General features: G+C 50.4%; 1 protein-coding gene across 1 annotated transcript in view; it reads left to right on the top strand.

The window, feature by feature from the left end:
- Positions 1 to 15,284, top strand: part of CNTROB (centrobin, centriole duplication and spindle assembly protein) — a 31,506-nt gene that overhangs the window by 9,839 nt on the left and 6,383 nt on the right. Inside the window, exons 5-13 of the mRNA XM_072977171.2 lie at positions 197 to 365; positions 5,307 to 5,423; positions 6,681 to 6,797; positions 8,461 to 8,559; positions 9,151 to 9,366; positions 12,840 to 12,986; positions 13,420 to 13,553; positions 14,315 to 14,440; positions 15,091 to 15,271. Of these exons, the coding sequence (XP_072833272.2) occupies positions 197 to 365; positions 5,307 to 5,423; positions 6,681 to 6,797; positions 8,461 to 8,559; positions 9,151 to 9,366; positions 12,840 to 12,986; positions 13,420 to 13,553; positions 14,315 to 14,440; positions 15,091 to 15,271 (1,306 nt within the window). The remainder of the gene's footprint in view (positions 1 to 196; positions 366 to 5,306; positions 5,424 to 6,680; positions 6,798 to 8,460; positions 8,560 to 9,150; positions 9,367 to 12,839; positions 12,987 to 13,419; positions 13,554 to 14,314; positions 14,441 to 15,090; positions 15,272 to 15,284) is intronic.

Here is a 15,284-nt window from a genome sequence, read left to right as displayed (position 1 = left end):
ACCATTGCTGGGTTCTAGAACTTGGGCCACCCTGGGATTCAGCATCCGATTTGGGAGGTGAGGAAAGACAGGGTCCTCCGCCTGCATTTCCTGGCGTTGCTGACGAAGGAGGGGAGGTTGCAGAAGGGGCAGTGGCAGCTTTTCAAGGAGCCTTGGCCCTCTCTAATGGTCACCCACCTTTGTGTCTTTTCTCCAGCGCTCGGCCTCTGCAGGAGATCTCTCCGCCCGGCTCCTTGAGAGGTCTGGAGGAGCTTTTCCCTCGCTACACCAGCCTGCGCCTGGGCCACGTCCGGGAGCATCATTCCTCGTACGTCGATTCCCACCACCTGAAGGACTCTCTGGACAAAGAGCAGGCCCGGCGGAAGGTGAGGAAGGCGGGCCTGGGCAAGCCTGCTTGAAGGTCGGATGGGTGGGTAAAGGAGCCTGGAACACGTGGTCTTGACCCCTTCCAATTGGCTCAGAGAATATCCACGGCCGTTTTAAGTCAAAATCAGGGGTGGGGAAAACATGACCTTTCGGATGTAGTTGGACTGCAGTTCCCATCGTCCCCAGTCAGACTGTGGCAAAAAATTGCTCTATGGTTCATATTTCCCCTGGCAGGTCCAGTTTCATCTCTACCTGAGAGAGGGGGACAAAGACACACCCAGAAAGGCAGTAAAACTAAGAGTTCGGTTTATTAGTAAGGTTCTGTGCAGAACAGGAGGACCTTGGGGAAGGATTTCCAAATCACACGCCTCTCCGATTGTCCTTTTGGAGGCGTCTTGGCAGTAATTCAGTCAAGTAACCTTACTTAATCATTGTCATATTGTTCATTGACATTTGTGTATGTATAAACGTAATGAGGTCATTAACTATAGGTGACATATAACGTGTCAATCAAAGCAAGGTTCAACGACACGAAAGCATGAAACCTGAGTAAGTCCATCATGCGTCCATCATCCAGTGCCACTTGTCCCTGAATGAAATACTTCCTCCCTTTATTCATCCCTGGGACCGGCCCATCCACTATTCTTTGGCCTCAGCTCAGCATTCATCAGGTTGGGTCCAGAGACACCCTTCCTCTTGAAAGCATCTGCAATTTGCAGCAACAATTCAGATACATACAGTAGGTATTGGGGGGCTGTTATAAATGAGTCAGGATACGATAGACTGTTTTCTTTCCTACAAGACCTAGCTGGTGCTGGAGAATGCTCGGAGTTGTCCCATGACATCTGGAACACATTTTGCACATCCCTGCCCTAAGTCAAAGAAGAGTGACTGTATTTGTTCCTTTGAGGGATGGCACTAGATTTTTGGGTTTTTTTGGGGGGGCTGCAGAATCCCGGAATCCCCCAGGCCGTGTGGCCCGAAAGGATTCTGGGACTTTTAATCCCAAAAAGTCACGCTTCCCATTGCTGCACTTTCTTCAGAGAGAAACCCATTAGGCCAAATCCTATGTCTAGTCCAAACAGAGTCTAACGAGTTGGCATGGGCAGCCTTTTCTGCCCCCCCTCCTGCCTGTCCACCCAACCGCATTCTCACCTGAACACCTCCTAATTGCTGGGATTACTGGTTTGCGCAAGGCAAGCCAAAGCTTCTTGGAAGGATGGACCGATAGGGCTTAAGGTAACGGGGAGGGAGAGAGGGTATCCTGTGATCTGCGACTTTAAGCAAAGCTCCTTGGCTTAGATGCTACCATGGCCTGTAATGAGCTTTCCATCTTCCTGGCCACGTGGCTGTCCCCTCTCCACTCGACATAGGCGGAGAAGCCCCTTCTCTGCCCAGCCAAAGAGACCAAATTCTCAAGGAGCAACCTGGAGGCCTGTCCCTAAGGCCTAATATGTGAGATAAAGGGGAAGATAAGAAACGCTAGGAGAGGTTCTTGGGCAGCAATTTGCAGTTAAAAGAAGCAGAACTCAGACATCAAAAGGCTTTTGAGAGATTGCCCGGTCTTTCCACAAGGACCTACACATCCTGACTTTAATTCTCCACGGGAAATGGATATTACACTTTTATCCCACTTTTTGAGCCGTGAGCTGCCCCCCCCCGGCTCTCCTCTTCCCTGCATGATCCTCAGAACAACTCTAGGAGAGAGCTCAAGTGGATCGAGTCTGGCGCAAGGTCACCCTGTGAATTTCATGGCTTGGTGAGGACTCAGAACTTCCAGTCCAACACCCCTAGGCTCTCGCCACATCCAGGCTGTCCAGGGGGCTCCACAGCCCTTTTCCTCTCCAGCTCCACATTCAGAAACAGAATGGTCCTTTTTTGGTATTTAAAAGCTAGACTTCCTGCTCTCTTGAGGACCTTGGCCTTCAAAAATCACAGCTTTTCTAGGTCAAATATCTCATCCAAAAGATGACAAGAGAGAGAAAAAAGGACAGGAAATCCAGAAGTAGAAGAGGCAGATACCTTTATTGAGACCGCTAAAAATCAAACATTCAGTGCAAGCTTTTGTGAGTAAAAATTGCTTCCTCAGACCTTGGGTAGAAAATGTGACGAATCAAAGTGTCAAAATGTTTAGGGCAGAAGTAAGGTTCTCAAAGCCAGACCTTCAGACCGTCAGCCTTCTGTTTAGCCCCGCTTTTCCTTCCCCACCCTTCCCGAAAAGTTTTGCCAAATGAGAGTATTTAGATGCAAAATGGACAACGGCCCATGGTTTTTATGGCAGACCTATCCGTTTTAAAGGAAATCAACCCTGAGTTCTCACTGGAAGGACAGATCCTGAAGCTGAGGCTCCAATCCTCTGGCCATCTCATGAGAAGAGAAGACTCCCTGGAAAAGACCCTGATGTTGGGAAAGTGTGAGGGCAAGAGGAGAAGGGGACGACAGAGGACGAGATGGCTGGACACTGTCACCGAAGCTACCAAGATGAATTTGACCCAACTCCAGGAGGCAGTGGAAGACAGGAGGGCCTGGCGCGCTCTGGTCCATGTGGTCATGAAGAGTCGGACACGACTTAATGACTAAACAACAACAACGGCTCTTTTGCCAATGGAATTCAGGCTCGTTTCATGGTGTGAAGGGCTTATCGCCTGACCAAAGGTCTTGTTGGCTGACTCGGGTCCTTGATGGACTGGTGTGCTGTTGGGTTTCCGTTCCTTTTGGAGCCACCAACTGAATGTGTGAGAAAGACCCACCCTTTGGCCGCACTTTTCACCAAAGAGTGCCAAAACCCTTTGCAAAGTCTGCTCCATCCCGGCAACTTAACCTTTTCCTTTGAAACGGACAAAAGCAACGGTTTCCTCTTAGGATCCCATCTGTTAAGATGCTCTTTGGACCGGGATGAGAAAGCTTTCCTTCTTGAACTACAATGACCAGAATCCCCTGGCCATGCTGGCTGGGTGTAATTTGAGGGTTTTAATTCCCCCACCCCAAAGCAACAGTTCCCCATCTCTGCTCCTGCTGAAATACAGAGCATCAAACTAAACCCTGTAGAGTTTAGCATTCTTTGCAAAGATCTGATCAATCAGAAGATGTTAAGCCGTGTTCCCAAAACTGGCCTCAAAGAAGTTTGGGCCCACCATTCGATGACTGAAAGCAGCTGGAAGTGTAGACCAGAGTAGCGTGTTTTCTGTGTTGAAATGGGCTTGAATGTGCCTCCAGATTCCTCTCCCCCCTCCCCCGGCTCCTGTTCAGTTCTGCTCCACTTCCCACCCCAAATTCTACTCTCCCTCTCTCTCTCTCTCTGCCTCTGCCTGTATTTCTGTTTACTTCCTCTCACTGCCATGTTTTGAAGGCAGGCACTGGGCCCTTGCGCTGACGATGCGCAGAAAAGGGTTCCCTGCGCCCGGAAGGAGGTGCTGGCATGCCTCTCCGAGACCCAGCCTTTGCGCCCCTCCAAACAAGCATTGACCTTGCTGGATCTGTTGTTGAGGCTTAAGCCGCTTGCAGGGGTGGGTGGAGGGCTCACTTCCCGAGGCTGAATTTAGCCCTCTAAGCCTATTAGGCCATCGCCTGCCTTCCCTTCTCTGGCCCAGGTGTTGCTGGGAACCAAGTGTAAGCTTTCTGGCTCTTGTCTTGAGCCTCCTTGGATGGCTGTTCCTGGATGTCCCTTTTGCTCCTGTGGATATATCTGGGAACCTCGAGACCCCAAAACATCGGCTTGAGAGCCACTGAGGGCCAGCGGGAGTTTGACCACGTCTTAAATTGCATTGTCCGTGCAAAGAATTATTGTAGAAGAACCATAGAATCATTGAGCTGGAAAGGGCCTCTGAGACCATCCAGTCCAACCCCCTGGCTCATGGTAGGAATCTGAGTCCAAGCAGATAGGACAAAGGATGGTCCCATTTTCTCTCGAAGGCCTCCCCGTCATTGGAGCACTCGTGACCTCCTGAGGTCATGGGTTCCACTGTCCTACTAATCTAACAGTTAAGAAGTTTTTTCTCCTATTCAAAGAATTAGGGTGGGCAGCTAGGAATACATTTTTAGAGATTTTCTGTGGCTTGCCTCTGCTTTCCAGCCACATATTTTTCCTCCTTGTGCCTCATCCTGGGCAGAGTTTGAAAAAGTTACCTTTTTTAGACTACAACCGCCAGAATCTCCTAGCCAGGGTGGCCACCCTGGCTGGGGATATTCTGAGAGTTTTCGTCTGAAACAGTAAAACGTCTCTTTGCTCTGACCCTAGTAGAGACACAGGATTTGGGTTACTAAGTGGTCAGGGAAAAGCACTCTGCACGTGTTCAGCTCCCATCGCGAGGATCTCTGGTGTTCCAGGCTTGTGTATCCGCACTAAAAGGAGGTCTAGGCACTCCCACCCACTTCTAGCAGCCATTGCTTGGACATCCAGGGTCAGACAAGACCTCGTCGTTCTTCAAACGAGGGTTCAGAACAGTTGGATTCAAATCCAGCCTCTGCCCTGAAACTGGCTAAGGGAATTTGGGCCACTCACCATCCCTTAGCCTTACCTGTCTCACTGAGGATGTTGTAGGGAGGCAAGGAGCCATAGTGGGCCACCTTGAGCTCATCAGAGGAAAGATCACAGCATTTTAGGACTGGAAAGGGACCTTAAGGGTGGTCAAGTCTGACCTCTATTGAAGCAGTGTGGAAGAGCATCTGCTAACCAAATTATTTCCAATATATAACTTCATCTGTTTTTGTTCCTTGAATCCAGTGGTAAGGATCCTGCCCTCCAGAAGGGCAGAACGTGAGGTTCCCTCTTCCATGGGACAGCCCTTTGGTGGTTGAAACCGTCCTGCCCTGTTCCTTTCCATATAACGAATAAATAAATGACCCTGCTAAGCGGGTGACTCCTTGCCGAGCTGGATGCCGTCGTCCTTCCCCGGCAACTGAATCCTTCCCAGCTCCCTGCTTCTCTTCCCTCTTCCCAGCACTGCGAAAGGCACATCCAGACCTTACAGCACCGCATCCTGGAGCTTCAGCAGCAGCTGGCCGTTGCTGTCTCGGCTGATAAGAAGAAAGATGGCATGATAGAGCAGTTGGACAAGGTGAGCTGAGCGGTGCATTGGCCGTACCTCTGGCGAGACTGGAGGAGGGGGGCCTGGGCGCTCTTAGGAGGGCCTGACCACAGCATGGCAAAATTACTTTTCTGGATGGCCACTCCGAAGGGACCACAAGGCCCACGGGGGGCTTCCTGTCAAGCGCTGCGGCTTCTTCAGCCATTTGAGTTGGAACGAGCACTTCTGCGGTGTGCAGGTGACACAGAGGACCCCTTGGCAAAGGGATTTGGGGAGCCGTTGTCCAAAAGAAGGGATTTTTTTTCTAAGCCCTGCTAACTCCAGTGGCCAGAGAATGGGGAGGGGGCCGTTGGGAAGGGGGGTTGTGTCCAGATGCTGCTCCACCGAGGTTGGAGAAGTTATTTTTTAAGATTAGAATGTCCGTGTTCTCCCAGATGTGACTTTTCCAAGCCCCGCCACGGCTGCCTCTGGACTGCCTGTCAAAACAGCACTGTTCCCAGATGGCCGTTTGGGATGTTTGAAAAGTGGCGTTCACTTCTGCCTCCCAACCTCTTCATCTGGTTTGCCTTCGTGGCACAGAAATGCCAGCTGCAGCCCAGGTGGGCAAGGTGCCGTGGGGCTTTGCAGGTCAATAGGTGGGACATGGAGAGGTTTCACAGCTGGCTTTGTTGGAAAGCTCTGCTCCCCAGAGACCCCTCTTATGTGTGGAGGGAGAAACGCGGTCTTGGCCGTCTGTCCCTGGTGCGGATGCCGCACCCCTGGCCGCTGGTTTTTCAAAGAGATATTTTCTCCTCTCTGGACCTTTGGATTCATACAAGGATCTCTCGGCTGGTGCCAGTTGTCTTTGGATAAAGCGTTCATGAGTGGTTGATGAAGCTGGTGGGATAACCTTGGAACTGTAGTGGGAAGGGACCTGAAGGCTCATCTCGTCCTACCCTTGCCAAAGCAGGAAACCCATAAGCTGAAGCATTTGTCACCACCAGTTCTCCAAACTCTGTTTTATAGCAGGAAGGGTCCATGGCCCCCTTAGGTGGTCCGTTCCATTTCCAGGGTCAGAGGGGATGATGTTCAAAATCTTAGGATGGCCAAAGCAGAAATGTGGAGCAAAGGATGAAACGGGCGCAGGATTTGGCTCGCAGACGGCAAGAGGACCAAACTTTGGCCAGTCTGTTCTGTGGCCTCCTCCTTTCCTTCTCTTCCCCCCGCCAAGCTAAGGGGTGTCTTCCCCCTGGGGAGTCCTGCTGGTCACTGTCTTTGGGACTGAGCCTTCTGTTCTCCTTTCCGCAGACTCTCGCCAAAGTGGTGGAAGGCTGGAACCGGCATGAGGCGGAGCGGACGGCGGTGCTGAGTCGGCTGCAGGCGGAGAAGGAAGCGGCTGAACAAGCCCTGGGGAGACAGCAGGAGGTAGGGCTGGAATAGGAGGTTTGGCGTTTGCCCCAGTGAGGAAAGTCATAGAAATCATAGAAAAGTGACGTCGGAAGGGGCCTAACAAGGCCATCAGTCCACACACACACCCCGGCTCAAGGCAGGAATACAAATCAAAGCAGATCTGCTAGTTGATGATCTAAGTTCTTCTTGAATGCCTCCAGTGTCGCAGCACTCACCCACTGCCGAGGTCACTGGTTCCACTGTAGTCGAACACCAAAAGGTTTTTAGGCCTCCTTCAGTCTCGAGAGACGATGGGAACGTGCTCTGAATAGAGGACTTGGAACAGCATCTAGTGTGGCTGAGAAGGCCAATTTGGGTGACCATCCCTTCCACCCTGAAGACAAACACCATCTGTCCCCTGTCCAGCTCCTGGATTTGACTGGTTTCGGGACTGCCTCTGGTGTAACAGGAGATGATTTGAGGCTACTCCCAGGCATAATTAATTTGAAAATTGATTGAAATCACAGCAGGCAAACAGGGAAAGAGAGCCACGAAATGAAGGTACAGTAGAAAAGAAATCCAAGGGAAATCAATGAGTTTCTTGCACAGTGCGATGCAGTGATGAAATGAAAAGCGGAAAAGCGGAACCATCTGGATTAAAATATCAGATGAAATTATAATTATGTAAAAGTAGCGACAGTTAATTATAATAACTATGTACCGTCTGACTTAGAGCTACCCTTTCTAGGGTTTTCGAGAGAGTGAATACACTATTCAGAAGTGGTTTACCCTTCCCTTCCCATCCTGGGGCTGTGCGGCTTGCCCAAAAGCCACACAGGCTTGCTCTTGTGGAATGCAAAGTGGGAAATCGAATTCCCAGCCTCGGACTCCACAGCCAGAAGCCTATCTCACTGAGCTATCCAGCCAGCTAGCCAGTTAGCTCTTCATAAAACACTATATTTGCCCCTAACTTCCCAACAGCTCCCTTGCTGAAGCTCACGGCAGCACCTTCCTTTATTCCTAAGAAGCAAAATATCCCTTTGTCTCGTAGCACACAATATGGCTGTATGGTCCTTATCAGGGTACATTCTGGGCCTGGAGCCCATTGAAAGGGCGCAACCCTGTAGCCTGTCCATTGACTTCCAGCTCAGCCAGAGCCTTGTTATCACAGCAATTCTGGATCCGTTTGCTCATTCTGTTGTGCAAAAGGCCAGGCTGGGAGAAATCCTCACCACCACCACTCCTTTGCCAGCAGGAAACCGTCATGTCGTTTATGAAATAAACCCAAGATTTCCTTGGTGCCGTTCAACACGCTGCCGCTCCACCAGTTGGGAATCCAGTCCATAAGCCAAATATCTGCCAAATGCTCCAACCCGCCTGTCCACACAGGGGTCAGAGTGAGCACCTCCACCTTCTCACATCTTCCATCAGTCCCCAACGATGGGCCTGTGGGTCCAACCCAGAACCTGGAAGCAAGTGTTCTCCGTGGCCAAACAGCTCCCAGAATCTTCTAGCTGGTGTGGATGCATTTTTTTAAAAAGTTTCCAAGTTCTGAGGCTCCAAACTGAGGTTCTGGAAACTCTCAAGTTTTTTGAGCAACTGTTCCTGCATCAAACCAGTGATGCATCTGCCTTAGAGCTGGTTCTCCCTCTTCCTTTTTAAAAGGGGATCTCATAATTCTTCGGGTTCTTTTGTTTAGAAAACATCAGAGCTGGATGAGCGGCTCAAACAGGCTCTGTCTGCCCTCAGCCGGGAGGAGCAAGCAGCCAGCCAGTACTGCAAAGAGAAAGGGGTGCTGGTGAGTATATACCTCCCCTGATGCCAGTCCAGCCTTCAAATTACTGGTGGTACCCAGGATGCAAGCGGAAACCCCGCTGGACTTAACTTAAATAGTTGGTATCTGTTTATATACTTGCATTTTTACATGCTTTTGAACGGCTAGGTTGGCGGGAGCTGGGACAAGCGACGGGAGCTCCCTCCGTTGCGTGGATTCGATCTTATGACGGCAGGTCTTCCGACCTTGCAGCGCAAAGGCTTCTGCGGTTTAACCTGCAGCGCCACCACATCCCTATTACATACATACATACGTACGTACGTACGCACGCACGCACGCACACATACATACTACATACATACATACATACATACATACATACATACATACATACATACATACATACATACATACATACATACATACATACATACATACACCCAGAGCTTGCGTTCTGTAGTATTCTGGAAATTGCACTGTAAATACAAAAATCTTCCACCCCTGATTATCAGCTGACCGTTATGGCCTGCCCTTCTTCCCTGAGTTCAAGACAGTCCACAGGGTTCTTCTCCTCACCACTATGCCATACTGCCCCGCTCTCCCCCACCTATACAGGAGGAGGAGAAGGCCTCCCTCTCATGCACCTTGGAGGCAGAGCACTCCCGTGTGCGCAACCTGGAAGCCGAGCGGGATCTGGAGCGGCGCCAGCTGGAGGCTCTGAGGGCCACCTTAGAGGAGGAGCGCCAGGATTGGGCCCGGCGAGAGAGGCAGCTGGAGCAACACTGCCGGGCTCTGGAGGAGGAGAGCCATGCCCAGCTGGAGAAGGAGAAGGTGAGGAGGTGGGGTGGGGTGGGGTGGGGGTGTCCCCTTTCCAGGAACCACAGCCTCCTGCCCTCCGCCTTCGGAAGAACCTCAAATCCCACCACCACCACCCCAAAAAGCCTCACAGAGTGTTTAAAGGGGAACACCCTTTTGGCAGTCCCTGACATGACCTTTCCAGAACCTGGAAAAGTTGGGTTGGGGAAGACTACAACTCCCAGAATCCCCCCTTGCCTGTGGCTAGGGGAATTCTGGGAATTGTAGTCCTAAAGATAAAGCTTTTGAGTTTTGCTGACTTCTTTTCCCCTAGGAATGTGGTCAAAACTGCTTCCTGATGGCAGTTTCCTTGTGAGTAAGCCCTACGAGGCACTAGAATTTCAAGGGAGCCAAGCTGGGGAATCTTGGGGTAACAGAGCGGCCGTTTCCCACCTTTGGAGGCACCAGGTTGGGGAAGGGCTGCTCCGTCACCTGCTAGAGTCAGACCTTGGGAGGGGGTGTGGTCGCACCTGTCCAAAGGGGTGGGGCTGCTGCTGACTCCACCTCCCCAGCCTCTTCCATTACCACTGGGAGACAGGGAGACGGTTTTTTGGCTCTGTCATGGAGTCCCTGGGCTGGGAAGAGCTGGAGGTGGTAAAGTCCTCCTGTATGGCAAGAAAGCGAGGACCCTCCCAATCAAGGTGTGATGAGGTAGAGATGATGTTTTTACCCCAATGACAGATGGCCCCGGGGGTGGTGGTGGTGGTGGTGGTGGTTGCCAAGCCGTGTTACCTTTGCCTTCCAGCCTGGATCTCAGGAAAGGCCCCTCCCTGTGAAGGGTTAGCTCTGCCTTAGTCACACCTGTTGGGGACTTTTCCCAATACCTCTTTCTGCCTTGCGGGTTTTAGGCCCCTTTGGCTCTGTTTAAAGTTACTAGTCCTCAGCGATGCAGAGAGAAGCTTAAAATGCCAGCTTGGTTCCTGTTGATATCTTCCATTAGGTAGGGCTGGTTTTTCAGTAGTGATACTTTTTGTGGTGTGTGTGTGTGTGTATAAAGTCCTGTTCCGTTTCAGTGCACCGTGAGGCTTAAGAAGGTGTTTAAAGAGAGCAGGGCTCTTCAGTGGCTTAGCTGAGTCTTGTGATCTTCAGGGAGCATGTGCATTCTTTAAACCTGTAAAGAATGGCTTCCCCTGCTACTTAAGCGATGCCGGAGCAGACCAAAGGCCTCTCCGGTTCAGTACGATGATCTATGCGAAGCCCATTAGTACAGTGGTTCCCAGCCATGGATCCCAAATGTTCTTGGACTCCAACTCCCAGAAATCCTGGCCAGCGCAGCTGAAGGTGAAGGCTTCTGGGAGTTGTAGGGGGACCCAAGATTAGGAACCGCTGATCTAGTAAAATGGAAAAGCAATGCTGGTCCCTGCAACTTGTGCTCCAAGTCTCTGACTCCGGAGGTATCATTCAACCTTGAGGACTAGAATCCATCGATAGCCTTTGCCTTCAGCAACCAAAAGCCAGTTTTTCTCCCTCCCTCCCAGAACTACCCTCAATTCCCCTACAACTGCCTGAGCCAGCCACGTGACTTTCAGCCGTTCATCAGGTGAAGCCTTTCTAATCACCAAGCCAGGCGAAGTGTTCCTTGTTTCGTTTACGATTGTTGGGAAGTAGTTATAGCCACCCAAACTCTGCCACAAAAAATAATGGAGGGCACAAAGGGATATTTTTTTTTTTTTAAAAAAGGGGGAATAATGGTGTAGCCTTCTTTTTCTTTTTACTAATCAAAAACCTTTATCGTTTATTTCTTTCTCCCTGGCACCTCTCCCTTCCTTTTGCAAATCATTATTCTGAGTGCCGGATTGTATTACTTCTTTGTGATCTAAACTTTGCAATGATGGGGAGCTGAAAACCCCTGGACTTTGTCAGACCTTGCTCTGTTTTATAACATCCACAGCGCTTGTTGTTACGCCTCCGCCCGCTTTGGCAGGGCTGGTTCCAAGTAGGAACAGACTGAGAAATAAAACCTCATTATCTTTTTGTTCACCCTCCAAACTTCCCTTGAGATTTAATGGCAAATCGACCCAAGAGGTCACATCAATTTCGGGTTGCTTTGCTTGCGGTTATTGAATTGGTCGGCGCTAGATCTTAGCTTTTGAAAAGACGGCAGTGATGGAAAGAGATGCTCTCCCTCCCAAACCAGAGGGCTCCTGAAAAATATAGAGCAGCTTAGATGTGCCATTCTGTGGAGTTTGTAGCAGAGGCTGGTAAAGAAGTGTCATAAACTGGGTGGCCACCTCCTTCCCTGAGCAAGGCTGTTGTGCTTTACCGAGAAAGGAGCTGTAAAGGTTTTAGGATTAGACCACATTAAAGCTTCTGTGTGAATGCTCTAAAGACCTTCGCTTATCTGTGTTTGGTGCCTGAAGGAGGAATAATCCTGAAGCAAGTTAAGAGAGACTTTCTGGCTTCACACAGACCGGTGGTCATTTGAGAGCTGCTCGGTTGCAAAATAATCCTTTAATGGAGGAAATAACAGGGTGAGCAGATGGGGGGGAAGACTTCGTTTCTTAGAAGATGAAATATCAATGAATGCAGCATTGAATGCAAGCTGCGCCTGCTGAAATTTCCTTGGTGACACAACTGTTAAAAGTACAGCTGAGCCCTGTGTCCCACATTGGGGTCGCAGTTGTTTTCAGGGTTAGCTTCGGATACTGGAGACAGATGGGAAGCGTTAGCTAATGTTGGAATGGCTGCAAAATCATGGGTGGCGGAGGGGGGGAGAGCTGCTTTTTGGCTACTTCAAGTCAGGTGTGGAAAAAGGAAGGTGGATGTGAGTACACCCAGTCTGTTCCTGCACAGCCTGGCACTGGGGAGGCCAACCAGGCATGTGCCGGGGGGGGGGGGGCTTGCCTTCCTGCACTACGATGGAAGAGCTACCTACCCACAGCAGCATAGCTCAGGGGCTTAAGTCTCTGGCTGCATCAGAGTCCGGGGTTTGGTGTTCGATTTCCGACCGGGCCTCCCTGACAGGGGCTGGAATCCATGATCTATAAGGGTCCCTTTCAGCTCTGTCAGTTCTCAGATTATGATAACAGCCACATTGGTAGAAAGCTGTCCTTCAGGCAGCCAGTGAGAATAAAGTGGCCTCCAGATTTTGTGGACTCCAGGCTGCTCCTAAGTACCCAACCATGCCCTGTAGCTTAATTTTATTTTCTCCCATTGAAAATGTTTTATTGCTTTTGGAGCAACAACACAGGGCTCCCTGTGCCTTCTTGGGGTCCCATGCCATCCCCCCCTTCCACGGGTCTTTTTTTTTTTTGCTTTGTTTCTGTTTTCTGCAGTAGAAGGTGGACTTCTGGGGGGGGCGTGACCGACGGAGGCTCCTTGGAGCTAAAAAATGGGCTTCTGGAACCCCAAAGGGTACCTTTTCACCCATCAAAGTGGGTGTCTTTGACTCCTGACAGCCTAAACAGCTTCCCACAACATGCCATTGGCTCTTCCCTGTGTCCATCCAGGCCACGGCCCAACGAGAATCCCAGAAGGCGGCGGACGCCCAGCGCGCCCTGGCCTCGGTGCAGTCGGACGTGCAAGACCTCCGGGCGGAATTGGAGGCCGTGCGCCGGGAGAGGGACAACCTGAAGATGGAGTTGAATTTGACTAAGGTGACAAATGTGGTGGGCCTTCTGCGGTCAAAGGCTCGTTTGGGGGCAGAGAGAGGTCCAGAAAAAGATATCTAGCCGGGACTAGTTCCCAAATAATTGTATTAAACGAGAAATTCTGAGTTTCAGACCTTCTCCAACTCTTGTCGTTTGGGGACAAGGAGGGCCCTCCCCAAATAATTTGGACAGAGGAACCCCCGTCTGACCCCTAATTTCTGCTGTGATTATCAAAAGACTCAAATCTAGTATTGAATGGAATCCAGGCTCCAAGGTGACACGTATCTCTTCCGCTCCAATGCTTCCCACGTCCGTTGGATCCTTTGAGCCTGGTACATGATCTCTTTAGGGGCTAGGAACATGGCAAGTCCTATGAGCAGCCCTAGAAGGTTGGCATGGAGTGGACCTTTTCTTCCCTGGCTCTCTCTCGTAACCCCAGGCACGTTACGAGGCACAGAAAGTGAAGCTGGAATCGGAACTGAAAGTGGCGTTGGAGCAGAGGGTGACAGAACGGCTGGCAGAGGTTCACGAGGAAAGCCTGCGCCAGATGAGTGTCATGCGAGAGCAGCACAGGTATGGCCGGGGGGGGGGCAGTTTTCTTTGCACAGCAAACTTTGTTCTCAGATGGTGGTCCCAAATTGCAAGCTGTATTTTTCTTTTTATAATAGCTTCACCTGGTTCTCTGTTTGGTCCTTAGTTCTCATGATGGTCAGTTCTTCCTTTTCTTTTTATGGATCTGACATCCATTCTCTGCACCCCAGTGCTTTGCCCCACTCTATTTATGAGGAATTTCTACTCATAGTTAGCAACGATAAAGGGCAATAATTACTAATTTGAAAGCTCAGATTTACAGGGGTGAGATTCCACTCATGTCTCTGTGTGTGTACAGAGGAGGGTGTGGATGTCAAATATATCAAGCTGGGAGCTTGTATTTATGACTCTTTTGGCTTCAGTGGTCTTTTTATTTATTTATGTATTTAACTTATACGCCGCCCACTCTACCCAAAGGTCTCTGGGCAGCTTACAACAATTAAAATACAATTAAAATACAATAGAAAGAGAAAACAATTAAAATACAGTTAAAATAGATACTTTTGTAGCTCATCTTCATTTCTGTGGCTTTTGTTTGCAAGAGGTGCACGAACACATGAACAATCCTATGTGTGTGTCAGAGGACTGTGGGTGAGGTAGATGTTCTAGGGTAAGGGGTTGGTAACCTCCAGAAGTCCCTTTGTTGGCTTGGGGATCCTGGGAGTTGAAGTCCAAAACAAGATAACCGTTTCCGGCCCTGGGCATGGCTGATCCATGGTATCCATCCTTCTCTCCTTTGACAGGAAACAGCTGTTGGAACTCAGCAGCCACCATGAGAAAGAGCTGGCTGGCCAGCTAGCCCAGTTCAAGTCGGACCTGGCCGAGAGGGAGGAGCGTCAGCGGCATCTCATTGAAGACTATGAGCTCAGGTGGGGCAGCGTACAAGAGATCCATGCATTATGAGACAAGGCAGTACTTGGAAAAGTTCCTTCCTTAGATAGGAACTCTTTTGGGGAGGAAGGTATGATAGAAATTGGATGGATGGATGGATGGATGGATGGATGGATGGATGGATGGATGGATGGATGGATGGATGGATGGATGGATGGATGGATGGATGGATGGATGGATGGATGGATGGATGGAAGGATGGATGGATGGATGGATGGATGGATGGATGGATGGATGGATGGATGGATGGATGGACAGCAAGCAATAAGATGAAATTATGAAAACAAAAACAAATCCATCAGCTGCAAGAGACTAGCACATTAAGAGCGTTAAACAGAGGTAAGATGACCCGTTCAAGGCTGACCGTCATTAGAGGAGGCCTTCAAAAGCCTTTTAGAAAAATATCGTTTCCTGGAGCCTCTTAAAAGTCGAAAGTGGGGGAGGCCAGGCGCAGCTCAACTGGAAACGCATTCCAAAGGGCTGGTGTCACCATGGCTTCAGGGGGTGAGGGAGGATCCGAGGGCCCTTCTGCCTCTTCCCACCTGGGGTCCTGTCTCCTGTTGTCCTTTGCATTTTACAGCCACTGTGTCATTTTTTTCCCCTTAATCATCGCCCCGCCCCCGACAAGGCTCTCGAGACATCAAGAAGAGGTGCGAGAACTGCAGAACCAGTATCGGCGGCTGGAGGCCCAGCGGGCTGAGATGGTGAGCCAGTTCCAGGCTATGATGCAGGCCCACTGGAACGAGGCCTTGCGCCTCTTGGCCAGCAGCGGGACCTCCTCCCAGAGCTCTACGAAAGCCCAGCTGCAGGTGAATACTCCCA

Source organism: Pogona vitticeps, chromosome 6 (assembly GCF_051106095.1).
Source record: "Pogona vitticeps strain Pit_001003342236 chromosome 6, PviZW2.1, whole genome shotgun sequence".
NCBI classification, from domain to species: Eukaryota; Metazoa; Chordata; class Lepidosauria; order Squamata; family Agamidae; genus Pogona; species Pogona vitticeps.
Note: the sequence above shows the minus strand (reverse complement) of the source record. Positions and strands in the feature narration are given on the sequence as shown.